The 27,505-nt window shown below is 40.8% G+C and overlaps 1 protein-coding gene across 1 annotated transcript in view; it reads right to left on the bottom strand.

Moving 5' to 3' along the window:
* The window catches only part of WWTR1 (WW domain containing transcription regulator 1), a 128,106-nt gene extending 111,468 nt beyond the window's left edge, over window positions 1-16,638 (bottom strand). The window contains exon 1 of the mRNA XM_038417750.2: window positions 15,141-16,638. Within this exon, the coding sequence (XP_038273678.1) occupies window positions 15,141-15,556 (416 nt within the window). The 5' untranslated portion in view covers window positions 15,557-16,638. The remainder of the gene's footprint in view (window positions 1-15,140) is intronic.
* Between the last annotated feature and the right edge of the window lie 10,867 nt (window positions 16,639-27,505).

Raw genomic sequence — 27,505 nt, 5'->3', positions numbered from 1 at the left:
ATTATCTGGACAAGCCATGCCTGTTTCAAGGGAAGTTTCTTTGGAAGTTTTTAGAAATCCCATATTTTGATAAAGTTTTGAAAAGCAGACTCCGCATTGACAACCACAACTTGATGCATACAGAAAACCACATTTATGCACATAAATCACAAAACACATATTTAGATGACCAACTACCCAGTTTGCGTACCCCAAACTAAATTCCCAAAGCTATTAGCCAGGTACGAAGTCCTTTAAAAATATAATCCATAATCAGCAATGTATTTTATGATCCTATTAAAATACCAGTGTTATGAACATATTTTATGAAAGTGCCTTCCTCTTATTTCAATCAAGTCTCTTCCTATCACTCTGAATTCAAATAAGCAGTTTGTTTTGTTCTATAACAGGATGCATTCAGGACAAGTATCATAGCTTGCACAGAACATGCTAAAGCTTCTAAAAATAATCCTACAGGAGGTGCCTCTGGTGGAGGAAATCTCTGTCCTGTCAAGGAAGTGCCACCTTCAGGGAAGGCCATGAGATCAACCTCATCGATCCCTGGGGATCTAGGTTAGGGCCATTCATGTAAAAGCACCAGCTCCACCTCCAGGAATCCTGGGATGGGGGCTCTGTGGAAAAGGTACTACCACTTCAGGCTGCATTTTATCTTTTATAACGGAGACAATTTACCATCCACTGTGTCTGTTTAGTTTTCCGTAGACAAGGACACTGGGCTATTCAGTTTCTAATCCATTCCAATTTCTGATAATCATGAATGCTATCTTTCCTCTATAAAAGAAAAGGAGTACTTGTGGCACTTTAGAGACTAACAAATTTATTTGAGCATAAGCTTTGGTGAGCTATAGCTCACTTCATCGGATGCTCAAATAAATTTGTTAGTCTCTAAGGTGCCACAAGTACTCCTTTTCTTTTTGCGAATACAGACTAACATGGCTGCTACTCTGAAACCTATCTTTCTTAGGTACTTATGTCCCAATCACCATTGTATCTAAGTGCTTCCTAATTTTTAATGTATTTATCCTTACAACACCCCTATGAGGTAGCAAAGCACAATTATCCCCATTTGTTAAATGGGGAACTGAGTCACAGAGAGACTAAGTGACTTGCCCATGGCAGAGCAGAAAATGAACCCATGTTTACTACAGCCCAGGTCTAGCACCCTAACCACTGGGCCATCCATCCTCCAGGATACTGTTATGTTTAGGTTTACCACACTGCATGTGAACGCTTAAAGCTAAAAAAAAACATATTATTCAGATTTGTACAGCTGACAATAAATGTCCTTTGAAGTTTTAGGAAGTTATGAGACATCTTACAGTTTACCAAATTAAAAACATATTATACTCCATTTTAAAAAAAAATACAGACAAACCAATATAAATTACTTCTTCATTAAGAACTTCTCTTTCAAGTTCATTTTGTGAGGCCTTTCTTTTTATGGCTCACTAAACACTTGAAAAATGGGAATGAGGAATATTGAATAGAAATGGTGAGTGGGTGAAACAGGAAAGCTGACCTTGAAAGAAAAAAGATGGAGTGGAACAGCAGGATTAATAATAGTGTGGAGCGTATCTGGGCCACTCACTATGACTGGGTGACTTATCCTCTATTGGATGAATCATTGGAGAGTCAGAGAAGCTCAATCCGTAGAGGAATTGGGAAAAGTCAATATTTAGAAGAGCTCCATACAGAAATGAAAACCCTGCCCCAGAAAACTAAGAAGGCATCAGCATAGGTGCTGGAACTAGGGGTGCTATTGTGCCCCCAGCTTGAAGCGGTTTCCATCATACACAGAGGTTTACAACTTGGTTCAGTGGCTCTCAGCACCCCCACAATAAAAATTGTTCCAGAACCCCTGAGCATAAGGAGATGTTACTCTAAAAGTTTAGTCTAACTGCAGTAAGCTCTGTTCAGCTTCCCAAATAAGGGAAGAATATACAGGCACAGGCACAATTATGTTCAGAAAGCAACATATTTTTAAAAAACAAAAAACAGGCTCTCCTCAACTGCTGGAGCCACATCTCCCTTTTACAAATTATCATAGGAAAGAAATACTAAGTATAATTTCCCTAAGATTTACATTATTTAAGAGTTCATATGCCGGGCACAGGCATTAACATAACACTGGGTCTGGATTTTGATTTAACCAAACGTTTAAAAAAAAAAAAATACTCTCCCCTCTCTGTATAAAATGAGAAAAAAATTAATCAATGCCACAAGTCTGTACGTTTAAATTCAGCCCACATGACATTTCCTTGTAGTTTAATTGCTTCCATACAATTTATATCTTCTAGTCACGCTAGGCCCCAGAGTACTATATATGCTTTGTTACAAAGAAGCTCTTGTCCTATAATAACCTCCATAATCAAAGTAAAGGAATTATGGGTAACGCTGAGCAGACTGAGTGAAATAAACAGGTTTTCAACTTCATCCAAAGCATACTTAAAACAGGAAACGAGTCAAGCCTAACCACTGGCTCTTCCATCAGGATTTGAGAGAGAAAACAGCAGAGAGCTGCAAATGACAGACTGTGTAGTCTCTACACAGTCAGACAGTTGAAATCAGACACATTTATCATTCGGGTTCAGCAGATTACCCTGCATACTGTAGCCTATTTATGCATTATCGAGTTGAGGTGTTCAGGGAGATTTTCTTTTCAATCAGCTCATATCACTTTAGTGAGTTTTAAAAGTTGGTAACACCACCAACTCACTAAAAAGATTTTAAAAAACCAAAAGAAAATCCCATACTGATACTTCTCCTTTCTTATTCTGATTAGCCCAAACGAGTTATAAATCCTTTACTCCTTTAGATAGGTCAAGTACAACACATTTTCTGGAATGATCCCAAACAAAAAGTTTAATGTTCTAGGTTAATAGTATGAAAATATATAAAAGGTATTATTTTTGTTACCCTTCAGCAATATCTATTTGCAGGTTTTTCTCCCTTTAAAAAAGTACTAGCTGATATTTGTTTTGAACACTACTGTATGTGGAGCAATCAAATTTCCTGCTGACACCAACAGATAGATACATAGGTGACTGGTGTCATCCATTCAATACGCACAAGGACTTTAGGCCTAATCCACAGATGAAGTTGCCCTAAATGTGCAATTTTATACTAAGTTAGCTAAAGTCGTGCGACTCTGCATGCAGACACTTAGAATCATATAAATGTTAGACTGGAATGGATCTTCTATTGGTTAAATCAATTTTACTTGTGTCATTACATTTACAGGTGCAAGCTAAACAGATATAACCAATTTTAAACTGATATAAGAGTATCCACACAGGGATTTGCACTGGTTTAAAATAAATCATTTTTAAACCAATTTAAGTTAAACTGGAGCAACTTCTGAGTGTAGACAAGCCCTTAGTGATTAGTTTCTCACATATTTCATCCAAGAAAACCTTTCTTGGAAATATTTCTGAGGCCTACTGCAGGGTTCATGTTTAGCCATCTTCAACTGGAACTTCCAGCAGAGTCATAAATAAGCATTTTAGTGCCCGGGGGAAGCAATCATATTTGCCCCCCCCCCCCCGATTTCTGCCTTCCATTTAGCACAGAGGTTTTCAAATTGTGGAGTGCGCCTCCTTAGAGGAATGTGCCCCGCAGTTTGAAAACTGTTGCACCCTGCCAGGAGCCAGCAGATCAGAAGCTGATGGAATGGCCTTAGTCCACTCGGGCCCCCCGGCTCTCCATGCTGTGGGAGCCGGAGTACTGGCTGGCTGCCTGCTCAGCAGATCTCCCTGCTGTGCTCCCTGAGCCAGGCCGCCTCTGCACAGCCTGGTGCTCCCAGGCAGAGCTGGTGGCACAACTTCAAGTGGCGCCTCAACATGCTCTTGCCTCTGCCCTGAAGGAGCTCGGTACTGGCCAGCAAAACCCCCGGAAGCCGACCCCTGCCCACGGAGCCTGGCTGCCATGAGATGCTCCCCAGGGGGCTCCCTGGAGTACTCATTCCTCTTGGGTACCTGGCTCTCAGCAGCCCAGTCACACGCTGCTTGCCACCTGGGGACCTGCCATTGCAACCGGGTCACTCTCCCCACATTCCCTGCGCGCAGAGCGGAATCACCCCTTGCTCCCCTTGGCTGCCCTACCCCAGCCCCATGGCTTCCAGGCTCAGGGTCACACAGACTGAACTCTGAACTTGGCCACACGAGCCTGGTGCCCAGCCCAGGGGTCAGGCGGCTGTTGGCAGAGTGGACTCACTCTCACCAGCTCCGGAAACCAAGGCCATGAGAACAGAGCAACTCCTAAAGTTACCATATTTCAAGTCCCCAAATAGAGGACACTGCCAGGGGAAGAGCAACTGAAAAGGGCATTTGGGGGATGCCGGAGGGGTTATTTGGAGGGCACTGGAGGAGGTACCTGTGGCAGGGGTACCCACTGGAGGGGGGGCTGCCAGTGCTGGGGGGGCTAGGCCAGCTTAACCGGTGGGCCCCAGCTGCTACATGCAGGGCTCCTGCATTCCCACTGTCCATTTCCTCCTCTCCCTCCCTCCACATTCCCCACCCCATTATGCTATTCCCTTCTCTTCCCCTGCCCTATCCCATTCCCCTTCCTGCCCCACTGCCTCTTCCCCCAACCTCACCCCCTGCCCCTCTTACATGAAGAGAAATGAATTATCTAATCAGATCACATATTTACAATTTCCTCCAGTGAAACAATCTGATTTTAAAAGCATCTACTCTAAGTATTCATATATGCCTTTGGAAAAGAAACCTTATATTTCAATGGAATTAGATATTATTTGTTATGCATATTCCTTCTTTTCATTTAACTCTAAACTATAATTGTATGTTTAATCTTACATTTGGCAGCCCTTGCTCTTAGTATACAAAACAGACATTGTTAAATAGTCCATTTATAACCAGTGTCAGTAAATATGATCTGTCACTTCAGCTGCAACAGCTCTGTGGAGTCAGCTTACAAACACACTAACTTAGAACTCCAAACTCTGCTCTATTCAGCAGCTTTCAAATCAAGACCCAAAATAGATACCTATCAGTCAACAAGATGTCAAACAGCTTTCAAAAGGACTTTCTAAGGCCTGGTCTACATTTACAATTTAGGTTGATACAGCTATCTACACCCCTGAGTGCTGTAGCTGCACCGACCTAAGCTCCGGTGTAGATGTAGCTAGGTTGACAGAAGAATGCTTCAGTCAAACTAGCTACTGTCACATGGAAAGGTGGCATTCCTACAGTGATAGAAAAACTCTTTCCGTCACTGTAGGTTGTGTCTAAACTACAGGGTATATTGGAATAGCTACAACTCTATAGCTATGCCACTAGTCCCATAGTGTAGACATGGCCTATGAACCCTAGACATTGTTTCTTAATTGCCTCTGGGTTTCTGCTATAAGAGTATTTCCATTATAATTCAATCTACATGACTGATTTATTCTTATACCTTTGCATACAAATTTCATAACTAATGGTAACAAATTTCATAATACGCTTGTATATTCCAATGATTTATCAATTCAAAATGTTTAACCCAAATAACAGTTTGCTAAATAACATCTGGTGAATTATGAGGTTAAATTAAAAACATTGCTGCAAATTCTGAATTGTTAAACTCTTGGTAATAATTACAAAATGTTGGGCTACTAAACCATAATGTTTTCATCTGCCATTTTTCATTTAGTTTGAAAGTCTGAAAAGTTTTTAAGTTAACCTGAAAATGTTTTTGTCTCCCATTCGAGCAACTGAAAGTATCAAATTTCCTTTAATGATTTTGAATTCATTTCTACGCCTACAATTAAACATAAGCTTGGTTAATAATCACCACAGCTCAATAATTATTAAAATGTAGCTACAGATAAACACAAAGAACAATTACTTTTGCATGTGTGATATTGGTGGAACATGTTCCTGTGAGCTTTTTTAAGGTTTCGACACAGGCCCTGATCCTGCAAGATACCAAGTGCACCTCCATTGAATTCAACAGGAAGTAAATGAGAGTTGAGAGCACTCAGCACTTCACAGGATCTGGCACCTACAGTGAATTTAGGTCTGGTCTATATTTGAAGTTGCACCACTTTAACTGAAGGTATTATTATAAGCCTATTTAAAATTAAATTAGTGCACCTTTGAATATAAATGTCCTATTTTCTTACATTGAGTGTAAAGTTCAATTTGAGTGCCACAAAATTAATATAATGTTGCATCCAATGAAGTGAGCTGTAGCTCACAAAAGCTTATGCTCAAATAAATTTGTTGGTCTCTAAGGTGCCACAAGTACTCCTTTTCTTTTTGCGAATACAGACTAACACGGCTGCTACTCTGAAACCTATAATGAAATGGTACATGTGCTAAATTAAAAATAACTAACTTTAGATCAATGGACCTCATTAATAAAAAAAGAGATTTTACATACACAATAGTTCAACAGGACAACTCACCTAAAGTGAAGATATAATTGAAGACAAATTGTTACTTGTCCTGTTAAGTAACTCTATAATTTACAATAGTGAAGCTTATCCAATTTTATACCCTCTTGACTGGATTATAACAAATTAAAATGATCTAGCTGATACCTGATGTCCCTATATCTTACATACTACTTTCTACTATTTTCTCTTTTATATTCTCTAGTTTGACTAACTGCACACCTTTGCAGCAATACAAATAAAAAGGGCCTAAATACTAACTATATTTATAAAACATGTTTTATTTCTAATTAATCTATACGCATGGGAGAACCTACTGCAGTTTTTCAGTTCTTCAATTCAACGTTTCGGAGGTAACATTTGGCTTGAAAGTTAATTTCTTAAAACTTGGAAATCAACCAAAGCAACACAATCAGCAAACTAACAATTCCCTGCCAATCTCCCTCATGCAATGCACTTTGTCATTAATTGTATGGAAGTTTGCCTGTACCATATATATTGTATACACTGTGTAATACATTTAAAAATTACACAAACATAAAAGAGACATATAAAATGTAAGATGACTGCACTCAACAACTAGTCTTCGGGAAACTAGTGTAAGCTTTTGAATAATCATTCATGAAGTTTCCTTCCTGTTCTATTCTATTATTCTTGACCATCCCTACTAACTCACATGTTTATACAAGCAAATGCAACCCTGGCAATGTACTCTTTGTAATTTGTGAGATATATGTAGACTACCTTTAAACACCATTATTAGCTGGGAAAAGTACCTAAAACTACCAGAAAGTCAGCAACTTCATGCAAGACAAGGAGTTTAAGGACTTTGTACTAAAGAGTATTATTCCAAGAGTAAACTGACATATTATACCTACAATTTTTACTATTAAATTTATTTGCCCGAAGACCATAATTAGACTTGGCAGAATTCAACTTTTATTTTTTTATAATTTTGATAGATAATATTGATTTTAATTTTAAGCATTATTTCAATTTTTATCAATTTTCACATTTGTGCAAAATTATGGGGTTTAATTTTTTTTTCAAATTTTATCAATTTAAATTTTCACAGTTACATGAAGTCATGGGGAGGATCAGATGTTCTTATATATAATTATATAATGACAGACGTTGAGACTCAAAAAGTTAAAGTTTTATAACCATTAAAACAAAAAATTGTCAATAATACATGTCAAAATATACAGAGCCTTATATCAAACTCTAATAAGTTCTCAAGCTCCATATTTTTTACTTTGCCTATCTGTAAATTTCAGTTATCAATGGAAATATTTTTTGTTGGTTTATGTGTACAATGAAATTGACATGTACCTCTATTTACCATAAAAATCAAATTATTTCAAGTCTAACTATAATCAAATTAGGTGCTCAAACTCAAGATGAGAAAAGTGAGTATGTATGTGAAAATACAGTTGCACATTTTTCTGAGAAGTGAAATTCTCATTTGTTACTATTAAAACACAAAAAGCCAAATTTTGCTTTCCGGTACATGCGCACAACCACAATGAACACAGTAGGGTTCCAAACGTGTAACTGTCAGCAGAATATGGCCCACCATCTACAGCTTTTATTAGTGTTTTCTATCATAACTTTCAGCACCAGTGTTACTGACCTGCAAAAGAAATGTATTAAGGTTTCTCATGATTGATTCCCAAATATCATCTCTACTGAACTTAAATTACATTTTTCATAATGACTTTTTCAAACCAAGTTTAAATGTGTGTGTGCCTGTGTGTATACACACACACACACACACACACACAGAAAACTCTTCATTGTTGAAAGCGTAAAAGATATTTTGTTTGCAGTGTAATAAAACAAACAAACAAACAAACAAACAATCTTCTTCAAATAATACAAAGCCAAATCCTGAAGTCCTTATTTAGTCCTTAATTAGGCAAACCATAAATGACTTTGCGATTTGCACCTTATCAAACTTTGGTTAAGAGAATCAATTTTCAAATTCCACTTGGATTTTCTTTTGTATATGGTACTATAGATTACCAAATCAATGGAATCTATAGACTATGCTGTTCCTGATCCTGTAAGTGTTCTCCATGTGGAACTGAATGAACTGACTGTGGGATGATGTATGACCTCCTGCTTCTTAAACTATATCAATGGATTGTTTGCCTCTCCTATTGGATTGCAGTGCATCTCCCCTGGGCACAGCCCAGTCACCTAGTTTTGCACAGGAATGAGGGTCTGACCCAAAGGTGCCACAAGTACTCCTCATTCTTTTTACTGATACAGACTAACACAGCTACCACTCTTAAAAATCATAGAAATTAGAAATGGAAAAATACTCAGTAGATCAAGTCCATCCCCATGAAAGTGGAGAGAGAAAGTCAAATTCTGTTCTCAGCTGCACAGAGGCTATGGAAGTTACTCTGGATTTACACCAGTGTAACTAAGAAAATAATTTGGTCCATAGACTCATAATAAGTAATGCATTAGATATTAAAGTGATACTACTGTTAAACCTGATCTTAAATGAAAGGTACTTTAGCATATATTTAGGAAAACTACTGTAATGGTATATACTGTATTTCACCAATTACCAGAGTCATCAGATCTGTTTAGTTTTGATGGATACATTTCAACACTCAAATTCTCTGTTAATAAGTCAGACATATTTGAATTGTCATAGAATAAACTTTGATTTTGTATCAAAACTTTCATACCCATAAAGGACTTTGTAAAGTAGTTAAATACACACATTGATTCTATACAGCAGCCATTGTGGACTCAGAAATAGATACCATACACCCTGGGACATTATAACCCCTTTTTTATGGAGAGGGAACATTGGCAAGGGGACCAGGATTATCCCCTACTCATTCAGAAAACTGTCATGGAATCACTACCTTCCACCTGGACAGTCACTAGAGATGGGGAAAAGGCACCTAGATTCTAAAGCATGAATGAAATACTCTAAGAGGCATTGCAAAGTGAGTAGCTTTCTAAATCACAAAATTAAAAACAGTGAAGATGTATGACCTCTTGCCTAACACCATCACACTATACATTAATACCAAAGTAAGCCACAGTGTTGCTTCACTTTTACATCAGTGGTTGGCAGTAGTTTAAATATATTTATATTGTTCCCGGCTGTAGACAGGCCCATAGTCTTTTGGATCAACTACTGCAGAATACTGTAGTACGAGGACACTATTTTTTTTCCTGTTGTGGAACCCAGTTTAATAGAGAGTTGTAAGATTTAGATAACTCCTCTCCCTTTTGGAACTAACTATCATCTTACAGTCATTAGGGCAAATAGTTTTATTTTTGAGTACTGTACAGCACTGAGTACATTGTCCGCATTAAACAATAATAAATAGTAATCCCTATGGCACTTTCAGAAATTGCTTTGGAATTTGCTATGGAAAAGTAGTATTAGGAAAATATGTATATATAATAACGTCTTTAATACTATACGCTCTTGTTGGTCCTTTTTGGAAAAAGCATATTCATACTGTCTCCTTTTGCTTCCTATCTCCTCTCCCTTTCCCTACTCCATGCACATGATCAATAATATAAAATGGACCAGATGTGAAATCAAGCTCTAGCCCCCCATTGGCAGTAGAAGGAAAACTTGGGACATGCCATATAAACGAAACACTACCAACAATTACACTTCTTTTTCCCTGAGTAAGCTTTTACTTGTAAATTTTACTTTAAACTGCTAGCATTTACTATAACACTTTTTTGAAATACACAATGGTAAAGATAAAAGTTGCAACCAGTTCCACAAATTTGTTCAGTGCAAAAACTGTACTCTATGCAGACCTGTTTATCCTCTGGAATGAAATCACAATCCAAACAGAAAACACTTGAAGCTTAGACTTCATTTGAAATATTAGGCTATGCCTTCTATAAAAATAACACCATAAGTGGAAATAAGTATTAGTTGAAGAATCCTTATTACTACAGACACATTTCTGCATGTTGAATAATATGAAATTGATAATGTCATGTACCAAAAAAATGACCATGCATAGGCATGCCTATCTTTGCAGAAATCCTCTTTATTAGAAGAAAAATCACACTTAAGGTTTTTCCACACATGCACACAAAGTAAAAATGTTTTAGAGAACATTACTGCATGAGTGAATGTGTTTATTAGTCTGCTTTCCATCCCCCCACTTCTGTGGTTTGGTATATAATTACAGGGTGGAGCGGTCCTGGGGCTACTTATGTTTCTTCCAGTCATAGCCAGAACACCCCTACAGGAATTAACATGCAAGACTGTGATCTCTACAAGTCATAGCTGGTTCTTGGTCAGCAAAGCTAACCAAAACTCATTGTTCATTAACATTTCCATCATTACTTTCATTTAATCATCTTGAAAATATAGATAGATATCTATATATTCTGAACTTACATTAAAAACCTTAACAAATACAAAAATATAATGTGCTTTGATAAAAGAAGGACAATTTTATTTTTGCTGTTTGAACTTCCTTCTGCTCCTCTCCCTCACAACTGATTTATGCCAATGACTCTGCACAAATAAATGTTGAAGGCTGGATGACAATGTAAACTTTTGAAAAGATAGCCTCTAAGAATACACAAAGTTAACTTTATTTATGTGGTCTGAGCAAAACCATTTTTAAAATAAATTAATCTGACTGACCAATCTTATTACTTGTTTCTTAAGAGCCAAGTGAAAAATAATCTGTAATGTCAGAGACATCATTTAAGACTATTTTAAATCAGGATTTCTCCAACAAATATTATTTTCACTCAAATATATTATACTCGGTGGTAATATTTGACAGTTCAAAAATTGATTTTTAGATAGCTAGGTGTTATCCTAAAAAAATACCACTTTGCCATATAACAACTTTCATTCCACAGATTTTTAATTATAATAAAAAAACCCAGCAATTTAATGATTAACAAATTCTGTTGGACAAATAAAACCATAACAAACAAACAAACAGTCAACAGTACACACACACACACAAAAGATTCCAGGTTGGACAGTGATTCACACAATGTAAACCTTAATTAAAGGAAAGAATAGTAAATTGTGAACGCCCATTTTAAAAAGTACAATAAATAAAGCACTAAGTAATGTAACAAAATAAAATTCCCCAAAACTTGTCCTGATTTTCTTTTCATTATTGTTATAGGAGAAAATATAGAAGATATTTTTATTCGGGCTTACATGTGCCGGAGATCAGAGGGCCATACTTTTTTGGCCTATACAGCAGGAATGCATCTAACTTTGTGGGGTTTTCTTGGCTGAATACGAGTAGTTCTGTGTGTCACAATTGTGTGACATGGGCTTGGAGGTATAGCTGACAACCAATTTTAAGATCAGATAAACAAAATGAATAATGATAAGTAAGTACTGCTCCAGGATAACTAGGCCAGGTAAATGACACATACCTTTTTACACTTTATCATATCTTTTGATACTTATTTATCAAATGGAATGTAGAATTCTAAAGAAAAGAAGTGCAACTTAAGAAGTGGACAGTCATCTTCAGCAAATGGACTTGTGTGCTCCCATGTGCAATTCTCTTTCCCAGGTAAAAACAGAAGCATGATGGGAAATTGTAAATACTGGTTTTGCACGGGAGCCATATTTGCCACTGGGTCAGCATTATACGCACAGCACGGGTGAAGATGAGAGCACAGGAGATCACTTTGATGTTAACCAAAAGCCAGATTGCTGACAAAAGTATAGTAACTCATCATGTTTAATGCCACCATCAGCCAAACCCTGAAAATACCTGTTGGCTGAGTCCTAACAGGTATTAACAGAAAAACCTGTATTTAAGGGTGATTGTTTACAGTGCAGTTATCAGTCTCTTTTTAATCTTTTCCTTCTTTCTATAGCTTTGTCATTGCTTGGAAACTCTCTTGGGAACTAATCCTGAAAGATACCCAGTGACAAAGTCTCCCATTGCCTTAGGTGGTAACTCAGAGCACTCAATAACTCACAGGCTCAGACCTTAGATGCATGCTTATTTGAGCCATCAGAGTGTTATCACCAGTGTAGACTAACATAAAATGGCAGAATAGGGGAGGTGTATTTTCATGTTTCACAGTAACTTGGAGTACAACCAAAGGTGGGACCTCAATTCCACAGGGGAAGTGCATAGATGGTTTGGGTTGTGGGTTCCGGAATCATCCTCAGGTTCCAAAGCGGTCAAATGATGAAATCATCATAAAACCATGTCACTGATTTTCTGCAGAATACAATCTTCACTACCTTTACTTCTAGCCCTCTCATACATTGTTGATACAGATGGCATATATTATGTCATGGCTGGGTTCAAGCTCAAGGAGCTTCCTATTTCCCTTGATGGGAAGTTGTGCTAAATGGATATAGATCTCCTGCAGCCTGAACAGTTGAACTCCCACACTATTCCTATGTATTTGTTACACACTAACAAGGTTTTCTGTCACTGACTGTTTACAAACTGAATATTCTACCACTTTGTTTATAATGAACGAATGAATGAAGGAATGAATCTATTAAAAGAAATTTATCAAAATAAATACAATGATTATCAGGCCTGCTTCACTACTATGCACCAGTTTGATGTCTATGTCAGAAATAAAATATAATACTCTTTTGGCCAGAATTATTAACCAAAAAGATACTGGATGATGTTGCCATACATATATTTAAAAAAAAAATTTAAAAAAATTTCACTTGTATAAGGAAGTATCCAATGTCACTAAAAATATGAAAAGGAGTACTTGTGGCACCTTAGAGACTAACAAATTTATTAGAGCATAAGCTTTCGTGAGCTACAGCTCACTTCATCGGATGCATTTAAAAATATGGAAGCTAAAAATATAATTTACACCAGTTGCACTGCAGAAATACATTCAATTTTCAAAAGCCACCCAAGATATGAAGGAAGGCCTTGTAACTAACGCCAGGAGGCCTAGGTTATGTTCCTATATCTACCACACACATTCACCATAGGCAAGTCACAAAACTGCCCTATGCCTATTTCTCATTTCTGTAAAATGGGGATAACAGTTCCCTACCTGACAGGAGTGCTGTGGGGCTTAATTAGAGAATGTAAAATGCTTTTGGATTCTCAGGTAGAAAGCACTAAAGAAAAGTACAATAGTGCAGCCTAGTTGATAGAGCACTGGACTAGGCCTCAGGAGATATGGGTACTATTCCTGGCTCCCCCACTGGCCTGCTGACCTTAGACAAGTGACTTCACTGCTCCGTGCCTCAGTTTCCCCATCTGTGAAATGGGGATAATAATGCTTACCTCCTTTGTAAAGCGTTTAGCAATATACTGATGGAAAGTGTTATCAAAGCGCAAGGTACCTTTATTATTTTTGTACAGTGTCACAGAACTGTCTAATAAAGGATCATGTTGTTTTGACTCTGTGTTAATAAAGGATTGAACTAAGGACACTAAAGCAACTTAATCTGAAGACCCTCGTTTTTGTGAGTTTCTATCTCAGTTATTTAACCTAGTTTATTTGAATGCATGTGCATTAATACTAATTAATGTGGAAACAATAGGAAAGGATAACCTTACATCTCACTGAAATAAATGTTAATATACTGCAACATTTAACCTGTGACACCATTTAGGTCACATTTTAATGCCTGCAACACAGCATATACTCACCTGAGACCATGAACGCAATCATACCTATATTTTTCTCTTGCTCTTGATTAAGTTTTCTCATCCTGTTTACATCCAAGAGTCCTTTGATAAATTTATCATGACAAAATCATGTGACAAACCATGACAATTGTATTATGGTGGAGTGAATTGACTGTGGTTATCTACGTAAATTTCTCTTTTTCAGTACTAACAGTCAAGATAATTTGCAAGTCAAGGAGATAAAACAAAACAAAAAAACAAAAAAACCTACAGGATACAGAAACTTCACCAATGGCAAATTATCTCCTATCCATATTCGGCCCAGCCTTTAGGCAACTTCATCATTCCTTATAGACTCACTTGTAAATGGGTGTGCCCAGGTCCTCCTGAATGAAATTCCTTAAAATGGAGCCATCTGTAGAATGTCTCTCTGTGATTTCTGCCGTCTCTATGTGTATGTGGCTTGTGAGAGTTTCATAAACTTCTCCATGGCACCCACACCAATTTCTGAGTTTCAACAACCTACATAAGACCATTGGCAACCATCCCATCCCATAGCCTTTGCTATCTCCACTTCAGCATCAACATGTGAGAAATATGGTAACCAGCCAATTAACCCTTCCCCCTTCATCGTCAAGCCCTGGCAAGCACTTTATAGACGCCAGAACTACCAGCTTTTGTGTCAACATAGAGGAATATGGCAACGACTAACTTCATTTTAAACAGCCAGTAACCCCAGGGTCCCTTTATCCCCACCCCCTGCCCCAGTGCCAAGAGTCTCCTTCCCCCCCCCCTCCCCATCATCAATGTTCCCTATAAGGAACTTAGTAAAAGCCCTCATTTGCCCCTGGCTCAAGTCCCTGTTACATCCACCTGTCCGTCCTCCCCTCCCCAGCCAGCTCAGGGTCCCTTTTACACACCCCCTTACACAGCCCGCTTAAGGTCCCTTTTACATTCCTCCACACACACATAGCAGGCCCAGCCCAGCCGGTGCAAGGCCCCTTTAACCTCCTCTCCCCACCCACACCCAACAAACAGCGGGGCCAAGGTCTCTTCCAGCCCTGTCCTTACAGCTGCCCCCAGCCCCCTTCGCCCCGCCCGGGTCTCAGGGCCCCACTTACTTGAGGAAGTATCTCTGGCCCGTGTGGGTGAGGGCCATCTCCCAGCCGGGCGGCAGCGGCAGCTCGTCGGTCACGTCGTAGGACTGCTGGCGGAGGTGAGCGTGCTGCTGAGCCGGGCTGGGGGTGGCCCCGGCTCCGGCGCCTAGCAGGGAGGCGGGCGAGGAGTGGGAGCGGACATGCTGGGCACCAGCGGCGCCCAGCCGGGGCGGGTGGCTGCCCGAGTCAGTGCTGGACTGGCGGGAGTGCGAACCCGAATCGGGCTCCTTGAAGAAGGACTCGGGCAGGATCTTCTTCCTCCAGGAGCTGGGCTTGGGGTTCATGACCGAGTTGAAGAGCGCCTCGAGCTCCGTGTCCAGGTCCTGGGTGACATGGATCACTTGCTGCCCCGGCGGCGGAGGGACGGGAGTAGGGTTCATCTTCTGCCCCGCAGCACGAGCTCAATGCAACAAACTACCTCACGGGAGGCAAAGAAGCAGCAGCCGATCAGGGATCCAGGGCAGATCTCCCCTAAAAACCAGTCTGTATCCCGTCAAGGGGTGGGCAGTCGGCAGCGACCGGGGGGTGGTCCCAGGCAGCACCCGCACAAACGAGTCTCTGTCCCCCAGGGGAAGGGCAATCAGCGAATGAGGGGTGCAGGTAGTGCCCCCCAAATGCCTGTATCCTACAAGCCCCTGGGAGATCAGCAGCAGATAAAGGCACTTCAATCCAGCCCCCCACAAAACGTCACAGCACCCCTCCCTCAAGTGCCCGGCGTCCGGACACTCAGCAGCAGACGAAGCAAGGGGTCCGAGCCAGTCCCCTCAAACACGAATCTGCATCTCGCACGATCGAATGCATCCGAGTCAGACCCCACGCAAAGTTATGCAACTTTCTCTCAAACTTTGGCTACTTGCTGCAATTCCCTGGGAGGAGGAGGGGGCTCCTTTAAAGGGGGAAGGAAGAGTTCTCGCGGCTGTCACCGGGCGAGAGCTGGCTGCCGTCCGGATTCCAGCGGGGAGCAAGGCACGCAGGGGGCGGGGGCGGGGCGGGGGGGGTCTGAGACGTTCCGAATCCGAACGTGGGGACCCGGGGAACGTTCTATTTACCGCCCGTGCCCGGATCCGGGCCGGAGTCGCTGGCTCTCCCCCAGCTGCAGAGGCGGGCAGGGTCAGGACTTTGCTTCTTCTGCGCTGGCACCGCGTTGCAAGGGCGAATTGGAAGGCCGGGGATGATTCTGTCCTCACATCCTCACAATCCAGGCTGCCTAAGCCTGACGCACAAGGCGCTTTGGGCTACGAGGGCTGCGCCGCGGCTGCTCCCAGTCCCGGACTGTCCCAAACAAACTTTGTGAAAAATTCTCAAGCCGGAGAATAAGGCGGTGCAAAAAGTTGGGGAGCGGCATTATTCATGAGCAGGGTGCCCGGGGCAGCCCGAGCCCCGCCCCCTTCTCCTCCCTTCCGAGCGCCAGCCTCCCCAAGCCGTCCTGGAGTCTCAGCTATGGGAGGAGAGGCTCTCGGGGGTGAGACGGGGGAGGTCTGCGGGGTTCTCTTCATTCGGAGCCCCCAGCGGCGGGGTTGATTCAGGTTGCAACACTTGAAGGCACAAGTGGCCTTATTAGGCGGAGCAAAGGTGCCGCCTGGTCGGCTGTAAAGAGAGATCAGCCCGCCCAGCCCCTACGGGAGCCGCAGAAGGGCACAGACTCCCCCGGTCTGCTATACCAGCCCCGATTGCAGCGTCGGGCCAATGTCCGAATAACAAAGCCGAGCGGTGCCGTTTTCCCATTGTTACCATATTTGGTATCCTGAAGAGGAAACTCGATCTCCCACCCCCGCTTCCCAGCTCTGTGAGACACACCCGGGCGGGTAAAGCGAGCTTTGACCTGTGGGAGGACCCCTGCCCCACGCGGGGGGAGGAGGGGAAGAACCCTCGTCTCCTGTGTCTCTGTGGGGAGAAGAGCCCTGCCCTGCGGGATCCCCTGGGAAGGGCTGTTCCCCATGGGATCCCCACAACTTGGGGGAGGATGGAGCGTGCCAAGTCCTGCTAGGGAAAGAAGAGCCCTGGCTTACTTAGGGTCCCCCATCTCCTTAGAGGAAATCTCTTAATTTCCCCTAAAGTAGTGAGGTGGTACCAGCTCTCTCCATCTTCCTCCATCTTCTCCCAAGAGACCCCCCCAACTCCCCCCTCTTCCCTTTAACTGTTGCAGTCTCTTGGGGCAGATATTAGCAAGAGAGCCTCCCTGGCCCCTTGGAGATGGAGTCCATCTGCACTACAAACACAAGTGTACTTGGGGACCCTGCAGAGTTAATTAAGCCAACAGTTAATTCCTTATTGTAATGAGGGGACTATGGAAATATCTTCAAACAATGCTGAAAGCTCCAGCTGAAATATGATCTGAGGTCACAGTTAAGGTCTCATCCATTCTTCATTCTGGGGGTTAAACCATGCTTTAACAGAGGTGAAGAAAACTGTTTTAATTGGTTGCCCTGACAGTTGTAATGTAGTTGACCTATTTTTAAAAAATTGCCAAATATGAACCCATGCTTTATTTATGTAGGGAGGGACTGGGGAAACTAGGATGTAACTCAAGCCCCCAATATAGATGCCATATTATGAACAGGGGGCCTGAACCATTCTACCTACACAGTTTGGTACAGAGGTGGCAAGTTAAAGTTTGTGTCTTTACATTTATTTCATGCAACAGATATTTTATATTAAAATGGATTTTGAAACTTCCTTTCCATCAAGATTCTATGTTTCATTCAAGGTTGCAATTCAAAGTTGTTCCTATAATGCTAGGAAACAGTTTTTTAAAAACTGGTTTCTAAATTGTTTCCTCTAACAGCATTTTGGTTCTAATGGAGACAAATTATTACTTTAAAAAAAATTCTCAAGACTGTTCAAAAATTGTGTAATTCAACACTCAGAGCAAAACATTTCTTAGATGAAGCCATTTTTAATTGCAATTTCCTAACATAGTGTACTTAAGAGTTGAGATTCTATGATGACTGGTGCCACTATAGAAATCGAGACAGATAGAAATGGATGGCAGTGAGATGCTAATGACACACACAAATTATCTGTTTCTAGTTATTTCTTCTTCACTTTGTCCCATAGCCAGACAGAATCTATTTTAAACAGTTTATAAAGAGGTTGGCTTTATGATGACAGGTCAGGTCTGAACTTTCTCTAAAATTTTATCATAGACTCACCTCAGTCTGATACATGCATAAGTAGTAACATTTCAGCTCTAGCTCTGATATTCTTCTGGATCTGTCCTTATCTCTATTCATCAGGCACATATATCCTACAGTAAGAACTAGTTAGGTTTGTCATAGAATACATTTCGCTCCATTTAATTTACATTCAGTAGCCTAGTTGCCTTCAGAACGTTTTCCTCAGATTTCCTATAAACTAAAAGGTCATTCATATAAAGTTCCACTACCTTGCAGAATCTCACTTATTTTCCCAGTGAAGATTCATGAGGTACTTTTGATGCTCTATCTTGTCTTTGTAGCTTTTAAGCATACACTGATAGGGTGTGCATTACTGAGCTATTTGCACATTTCACAGGTAGTCAGAGACATTCAGCCTTTGGCTTTGTGCTTCACAATACACCCAGGGTGTGCCCCAAATGTTCTACTATTGCCCACCCTGATGTGGTTTATTTCATATTATAACAGCCATGTAAAAACACTCTCTAGCAGACATAGCTAAGCTAGCAAAGGGCGACCTCTTCCCTTCCCCACTACCACTTGGATGCAACTACGTTGACAGAAGAGTGCCTCTCGTGGCATAGGTAATGTTGTTCAGGATGGTGGCGGCCTTATGCTGGCAGAAACACTACCCAAAGGAGTTTAAGTTGTGTCTACACCCAGGGGATTCTGCCAGTATAGCTATACCAGCAAAGCGTTTGTGGTGTGGACAAGGCCTAAATTTGACTGGTATAGCTATTCTAGTACATTTCACTTGGGTATAAAAGGCCCTCAAAGCATTTGCTGGTATAGTAATGTCAGTTAGGATATGATTTTCTTATTGCACCATTTCTATACCAGCAAAAGTCCTACTATAGGCACAGACATACCAGCTTAAAACTGCTTGTATTGGTATAGCTTATTTTGCATGGAAACTGGCACAAGCTATATTAACAAAAGGACATCTTTGCTAGTCCGAGCTATGCCTACATTAGCCACACTTTTGTACCTATAATGGCAAACCTTTTCTGTTATAGACCTGGTCGTGATTCAAAAACCAATAGATGAAAGATGCAATTTGCAGATGTGCCTGAGGAAGGCTCCTCAAGTTTGGATTTCCTTCCTCTCCCCCTTAAGGGGATTATATGACTAGCCCAAGATCAGCAAGTGAATGAAGAGTAGAGCCAGATATCCTGACACACAGGCTTGTTTTGTATATGTATTGTAACCCCACTAGGGTTGCTGGGAACATGATGTCATAAACAATGGCAGTATCACATTTCCTAAAACATCTAGAATGCACATTTTTGGTGACAACTGAACAATCCAAACATACGTTGTCAACCAACAGAATACAGCAATATTTTCTTCACTTCCTGTCCTAAGCTGCTGGGTAATGTTGTGCACCAATAAGCAGATGCTATGGTCCATCTCAGAAATAGCTGCAGCTATTGAGTAAAATTGGTAAGGTGATTTGTAACTGTTGGGGTAAAAAGCTACAATATAAATATTAAAAGGATTGTTTCTAATACACTATCGAGCAAATCGTACTTTGATTTGTACCTGATTTGATGCTGTGATTTTCAATAAATTATACAAAGGACCATAAAGAAAACCACAACTTTTAGCTTTTTTTCCCCGTAAATGAGAACTAGACAATTCTTAAATCTAAGTATATAAAATGCTAAGCACTCATCTAAAACAGTAATTAAAACAATTTATACCTATTTTAAAAATACATGTATTGCTTTCTCCTGAATCATCCTTTGGATTAGGGCTTGATCCTGCTAACCCATACTCAGGCAATTAAGAGTTTCCAGATTTGGGCCCTAGGATATGTGGTTTATAACTGATTTATACTTCATAACATCTTTCTTCCCAAAGAACTTTATAAATTGTATACATCCAATACATCTCAAATGCAGTCATCATTGGGGGTGTCCGGTGATAAACCCATCAGTACGCGGGACATCACAACAGTTGTGCAAAGATGACATTTTTGCAAAGGACACCAAGATAAATGTCTATGAAAAGGTTTCAGAGTAGCAGCTGTGTTTGTCTGTATTTGCAAAAAGAAAAGGAGTACTTGTGGCACCTTATGCTCAAATAAATTTGTTAGTCTCTAAGGTGCCACAAGTACTCCTTTTCTTTTTGTCTATGAAAAGAATACTATGGAATCTTTAATGTTCATACGGCACAGGCAGGACCTAAATTTTTACGTTTGCTTCTGAGAAACCTGATCATATAGCTCTGTATTAATATTTTATGGATGAAGGTCTGAGTCAGCCTTGAATTTGAACCTGTAGTTCACACAATCCAGGTAACTCAGACTGCAAGCTGAGACCCCCCCTACACCATCCCCTTAAGCGAAGAGAGAATAGGATCAAGTGATTCAGCTATATGGTTTCCGGAAGGGAATGGCAAACTTGCAACATTTCAGCTTTTTTACACTGTAAAACCCAGACATTTTAAAAAACAAAAAGATACGTTATGTCAGAATGAGTGAAATAAGGGTGTCTTAGCCTTTAGCCTCTCACTTCAGGACATGAACAAACCACTAATTCCTGGATTTAGGAAGAAATCTTCCCTATGGGCAGTTTATTCTATATCTGTCCACTGTGGATTTTTTCCAGGTTTCTTTAACACAGCTAGTACTGACCACCATCAGAGATGTTGGCCAGATAGAGGATGGAAATTGCTATGTTTCTACATCAGAATGGGCCAATGAAGATGACAGAATATGCAGAAAAGGCAAACTGTCAAAATGAAAGTGAAAATGCTAAGGAAAAGATTATATGAATGATAGCAATGCAAACAACTCCACAAGTGAATCAAACAACAATCAAAATATAGCTTATTTGTTAGAATAAAAATAGTTTGGGGACTAGTTTAAGTGATGCCTGTACTTTGAACTTGCATAATTAGAAGCTATCCTGATTGCCATTTTTATGTAAACCATATATGCAAAGTTTTCCATACTAAAGCTATCATTGTTTGCCATAGGTTCATGGAGTAACATTAGCCTTGTGCAGATGTTTCCTGACTTTTGCATCCATGATGTATTAGCCATCTGATCTGTCATTAACAAGGTAAATTCCTTTTTGCTCATTTGTATATTTATAAATTAAAGTACATAAATTCAAAAATTGTTATGCTATTGCCAATGAAAGTGTATTAAGCTTTACAAACAGCAGGGTTGGATAACTAGTGTGTGTGTGATGGGGAGGAGGGGATCTTACACCATTTGAAGTGTGGCAGAAATGTATTCCATATATTCTAAAGCATGCTTGGTCATGGTGGTTTGTATCTCAGCCTGAATGCTATTTTCACTTAGGTAAAATTGGGTGTGTGTGTATGTGTATTATATATGTTGTTTTTCTTGAAACAGGAGCTTCTTGCACTTTGATAAATGGATTGAAAGGTTGATTGGATTGATATAAAGTAAATTATAGTATGTCTCTAATTCATACAGTCGATAGTCATGATAATCAAATTGAAATTCTTTATTACACAAATCATGTAAATGGCATTTGTTTTGCTCTTAGTAGTCTGCCTGTTAATCCATCTCCAACAGGACTGCTAGTAATATTTGAATCTTCTGAGAAGGTTTCAAACTACCAACTTAAAACAAAACCTGCCGTAAAAAAGTGTCCCCACCACTCCCAACACACGCTAATATGGATCAAGTAAAAGAAGGGATTTAAAATTATATTGGGACAAGTTTCACTTGCTATATTCAATCCTCAACCAAAAAAAGCTTTTATGGTCCAGTATCTCACAACCTGGATGTAACCTGAAATGGCGGTGGAGTCTCCACAGAGCTGGGGCTATGCTCCACACCAGACCCAATAGGGAGTGATAGGAGATGTACTTCCTCTTACTTAGATAAACTAGTTAAAGTAGGTTTCAGAGTAGCAGCCGTGTTAGTCTGTATCTGCGAAAGGAAAAGGAGTATTTGTGGCACCTTAGAAACTAACAAATTTGAGCATAAGCTTTCGCGAGCTACAGCTCACTTTCTCAAAACTTTTGAACTGGTGAGCCCTTTCACATAGCAAGCCTCTGAGCACGACCCTCCCCTTATAAATTAAAAACACTTTTTTATACATTTAAAACACCATTATAAATGCTGGAGGGAAAGCGGGGTTTGGGGTGGAGTCTGACAGTTCGTGACCTCCTATGTAATAACCTCGCAACCCCCTGCGGGGTCCTGACCACCAGATTGAGAACCCGTGAGTTAAAGGCATAATTTAACCTAGAGAGATAATCTGGCATGATGTTTAATCTCAGTTTTTCATTGCTACAACACCCCGTTGCAATCAGTGGAAGGTTACAAGATACAAGAGACTTTGGGGCTGGTCTACATACAAACTGGAACTGAAACAAAATAAATTCTCACACCCTTAGTTATTTTGGTGCAAGTCTGTATGTGAACAATTATTTCATACAAACAGTGCCCTATTTTGATTTGTCATTACCATTTTAAATGAAATCTGGCAGATCCAGGAATAAAATCCAAGTCTCCTGTCTTCTAGGTCCAGTGGATATAGTATGGGACAAGGGCCATCCCTAGCCATTTTGATGCTCTATGCAGCCCCAGGCCTCCGCAGAGGTGGGACTGGGGGGCAGGAGGGAAACCACCCCCCAGCACGAAGAGGCGGAGTGGAGCGGGCTGGGTCACTCCACTTCCTGCTGCTCGGTGAGTGCAGGGCAGCCAGGCTGACCCCGCACGCATGGGGCAGCGGGAAGTGGAGTGACCCAACCCCAGCCCGCTCCGCTCTCCTGGTTCCTGGCTTTGGAGGATAGGGGGAACTACATCCCAGCACTCACTGGTGGGTGGCTAGGAACTGGCAGAGCGGAGCAGGCTGGGGCCAGATTACTCCACGTATTGCCACCAGTAAATGCAGGCCCGACTCCTGCTACAGTGCTCAGGGGAGTAGGGACAGGGCTGGGGCCAAGGCCTTGGGGAAGAGGCGGAGCACGGGCTGGAGCAGCACACAGCTGTGTAGGGCACCAGGAAATTTGGTGCCCCAAATTTCCTGATGTCCTACGCAGCTGAGTATTTTGCATATGGGTAGGGACAGCCCTGTATGGGACCATACCAAATATAGTTGGGTTTGTGAAATTTGTAGTGGAATGAATAAGGAAGGACATAAAACTACCTCACAGGGGCTGTTGTATACAGTGTTGTTGTAGTCACATCAGTCCCAGGAGATTAGAGAAGCAAGGTAGGTGAGGTAATAGTTTTTATAGGACCAACTTCTGTTGGGGGGGGGTGTGTGTGTGTGTGTGTGTGTGTGAGAACGAACCTTTGGAGTCTACACAGAGCTCTTCTTCAGGTCTCAGAAACTTACTTGGATTATCCCAGCTAAATACAAGGTAGAACAGATTGTTTAGCTTCAGTAACACACATATTTCAATGCCCATGCAGAGCAAATTGGAGGTTCAGTGCAAAAAAAAAAATCAACATTTATGAGTTGGAATACACATAGGGAGCAGATCTGCTGGGTAAAGAGAGGCCATTTTAAAATAATTGTTCAGAGTAGCACCACGCCTTAACATGAAATGTAAATGCAACAGATTAATAGCTTTAAAGATTGACATGTTTATCATAGTCATACTTAACTTCCTTAGAGAATGTTCTCAGGCTTTATTAATTACTGTTTTCAAATTGCTGCAAGATCTTTGGATGAAAGGCCACATTATCATAATTATTCTATTATATAATTGTAAAGATTGGGTCCATGTTCCTGCTATAGGTTTCCATTTTCAATAGTTATAATTAATTTTCAACAATAATGTACACTTCCTACTTGAAATTTGTCACACAAAGCTCCAGCCTGTTTTAGTCATTCCAGGTTCAGTAGCTTTGTGTGTTCAAATAATGGAAAACTAACTTCATTTCATTACACACGGTACACAAATACATCATAGCAACAACTCCAACAATGACATATTACACCTTCCAAAATATTTTTTTAAGACATGAAAACATTGCATAATGATGCCAAGCCAAGAGCCAGATCTTTAACTGTGGCTGAGGAGGAGAGGGCACAAAGGAGGTTGTATGCCACCCCCAATCCTGACATCGGTTATGTGCAAGTCTACTCTCCAGAGAGCTGAAGGTCCAGTGGCTGCTCTAAATTGTGATGTCTGCCAAAGGCCTTGAGACAGTCAGAGATGTTCTAGGCATGGTCCCTTCCCACTGGCCATGCTCTCTGAATAGCAGGCACCAATGATAGTGGTGATGTAAGAGTTGCTATGGTGGCTTGACACCAGCTGATCTCTCTCTTTGCTGGGAAAATCTGTACATGGCTAATTAAGCTGGCTCCATAGAAGCTTTGAACAGGCTGACCAGCACAATGCTGCCCTAATGCATCAATGGATTAGGACCAGAGACTAATTGATTTTTATGAATGGTTGCAGTCTCAAGTATAGCCCAGATTCAGATACCCTTATTCATGCTAAATAGCACTTTTCTCCACAAAAAGTCCCGTTGGTACTATAGGTACTTACCTATAGAGCAAGGTACTGAATGTTGCTCCTAATCAAAATCTGGCATTAACCTAAACATACAGATTTTTACTTATTTCCTTTAAAAGAACTTTCATTCCGTGTGCTTCAGAAATGGGTGAGATTTGAAATGAGCACTATAAAAATTCCAGATCTGTATTTCAACTTTACCACAGTTCAGGAGTACTGAGACTGGGTTCAGGTCCTTGGGTTACATCTGCACTAGAGAACTGAACCATTGGTAATTCAATCAATGGAATTATACTGGTGTAAGTGGCCATGCTGCAGTGCATCCAAACTGGCCAATATGTTTCAGATGCAGTTTTACCCTGCCTCCACACGGGTACTCTATTCCATTGTTGCAGTTGCTGAAGCTTCCACCTTGGACTAGAGGCAGGGAAAGGGAGGAATTTGCACAATTGGGGAAAAGGGCCACTTTTGCCTTCATTTGAGTCTGAAACAACCCATTTAAGAGTCAGACTGCATTAATTAGAACCCAGCAAACTGTCCCTGCAGCCCCCATGTCTGCCTGCAAAACCAGCCCCAATAATGCAAATAATAAAAAGCAACATACTTGGTGCAAGGGGGTCTTTGTCTCCCAGTTTCTCATCTTGAGCCTGCAAAGCTTGGGACTCTCTAAACTGGGTTCCAAGCATAGACATGGGCAACTTTCAATCCAGCTCCTCCTCCTGGGTCTCTGCTGAAGACATGAAGCTGGCGTTCTCTTTCTTCTCCTCCACATCTTGGTCCTTCACCATCATAGTATGGAGTGCCTCCATACTATCAAGCAGCAAGAACTTGGTTCAGTGCATCAGACTGGGCAGGTTTGCCTCCATGCCAGCTCTTACTTTGGACCTTGTTATACTGCAACTTCAGCCCTTTAATATTTTCATAGCACTGTATGCTACTCTGTGCAACGCTCTGCTTGGTAAGACATTTAGACACCCAGTCACAAAGTTCTGCTCCAACTGGATCGCCTTGCCATAGTACCTGCACATCCACCTCTTGCCAGCTGGCAAAATCATATAAAGTGTTTTTCTAAGACATTAGACATTCTGATAAAGAAGTGGACCTCAGGACAATATCATTTCTGGAGAAGTTGAGGCTGGCAAAATAGCATACAAATAAATGAACAGTGTGTGCAGCACTTGGTGTAAAGGTTTCTGGAAAATTTAACCTGGGATAGTAGAGTACAGTTGACTTGTACAGTGCAATCGTGTCAGAAGGACTATTTTCACCATAGGGACTATTACTCCATCACTAGCCATCTGCACCAGCACTGAACTGGTGGAGATCATTTACAGAGGCCCACCATGCAGCGATTAGCTTTGCTGAAAACAAGTGACTATAGCAGAATATAGCATTTGCCTGTGCACCACTGAGAGAAACTGCATAAGCACATAAGACATACAGGTATGCCTGTGGGATATGCATTGATTATCATCCCCAAATTTTCTATATTCCCAAGGTCCAGTTAGAGATCTCCATTCTATCCAGAATCTGGTGGTGGAAAGACAACAAAAATACCCCCATACCTTATCATGATGCCCCACAGACATGGTCACAGAGATTACAAACAGTTGCACATGGTACCAACTAGTCCACGGTAGCTGGGAATAGCTGCAATAAAATAGGTTTTCTTTAAGATGGAAAAGATAGGCATGCTTAGACCCTCATGGGGATAAGGAAGTGAATGACAAGAGCCTTCTTGGAGCTGACCCAAATACCACGGAAGTGAATGGAGAGACTCCCATTTAGAATGGGGCCCAACTGAAGGAGAGGTAGGTGAGGCAAAATATGAATTGGCTACTCAAACTATTCTTGCACTTACTCTAAAAATATGGAAGACCAGCACTGACGCTAAAAAGAACAATGGAGATACCAAGTAACTCAGTTTGATTGTAGTTCGCTACTTTATACAATCCCCAGATGTGTGATGTGCAACACATACACAAAGGACACACAGATGACAACTGAGAAAAGCTTGACTATTCTTTCTCTTCTGACAAAGAAAGGCTAAGCTATATATAGTCTCTCATTTTGCATCCATTTTCTAAACTAGCAAATAGTGGTTCACAAGCATCCCAAAGAATCTATAGTAAACAAGTCTTCTCATGGATCAGAGGCATAACAAATATGACACTGGCATCCATGGAAAGGGAAACACCATTTATTTCCTTCTCACACAACACCCATTAGCTCTTCACTAATCTTCCCAAGCAGTGGTTCAAATGAACATGCAATAGTCAGTGGTTCCTACCCCTCACTAATGCAAAGCTAACTATCAACCTCCACTTTAGCACAGAACTTTGTATTCTGAATTTAATCCAGAGAACATCCCACTACTGCAAAAGATACATCCTCTGCACCTAATCAAACGCTTTTTCTGCATCAAATGATAGCAACAGCAGCCGAGTCTCAGAACGAGGCTAGTGGATCAAATTTAGTCAATAATTGTCATCAGAGGAACATATGTGCTTAACAAAACCCTTTTTGATCTTCATAGATGAGATACAGTAACCCTCCTACAACCTGCTAGCTGGTCTTAAGTAATGAAACTGAATAACAAGACTCCACATATTTCAGAGTAGCAGCCGTGTTAGTCTGTATTCGCAAAAAGAAAAGGAGTACTTGTGGCACCTTAGAGACTAAGGAATGTATTTGTTTATTTATTAAGGTGCCACA

Source organism: Dermochelys coriacea, chromosome 9 (assembly GCF_009764565.3).
Source record: "Dermochelys coriacea isolate rDerCor1 chromosome 9, rDerCor1.pri.v4, whole genome shotgun sequence".
Lineage (NCBI taxonomy): Eukaryota > Metazoa > Chordata > Testudines > Dermochelyidae > Dermochelys > Dermochelys coriacea.
The sequence above is the reverse complement of the archived record's forward strand: the minus strand, read 5'-3'. Positions and strand labels throughout refer to the sequence as shown.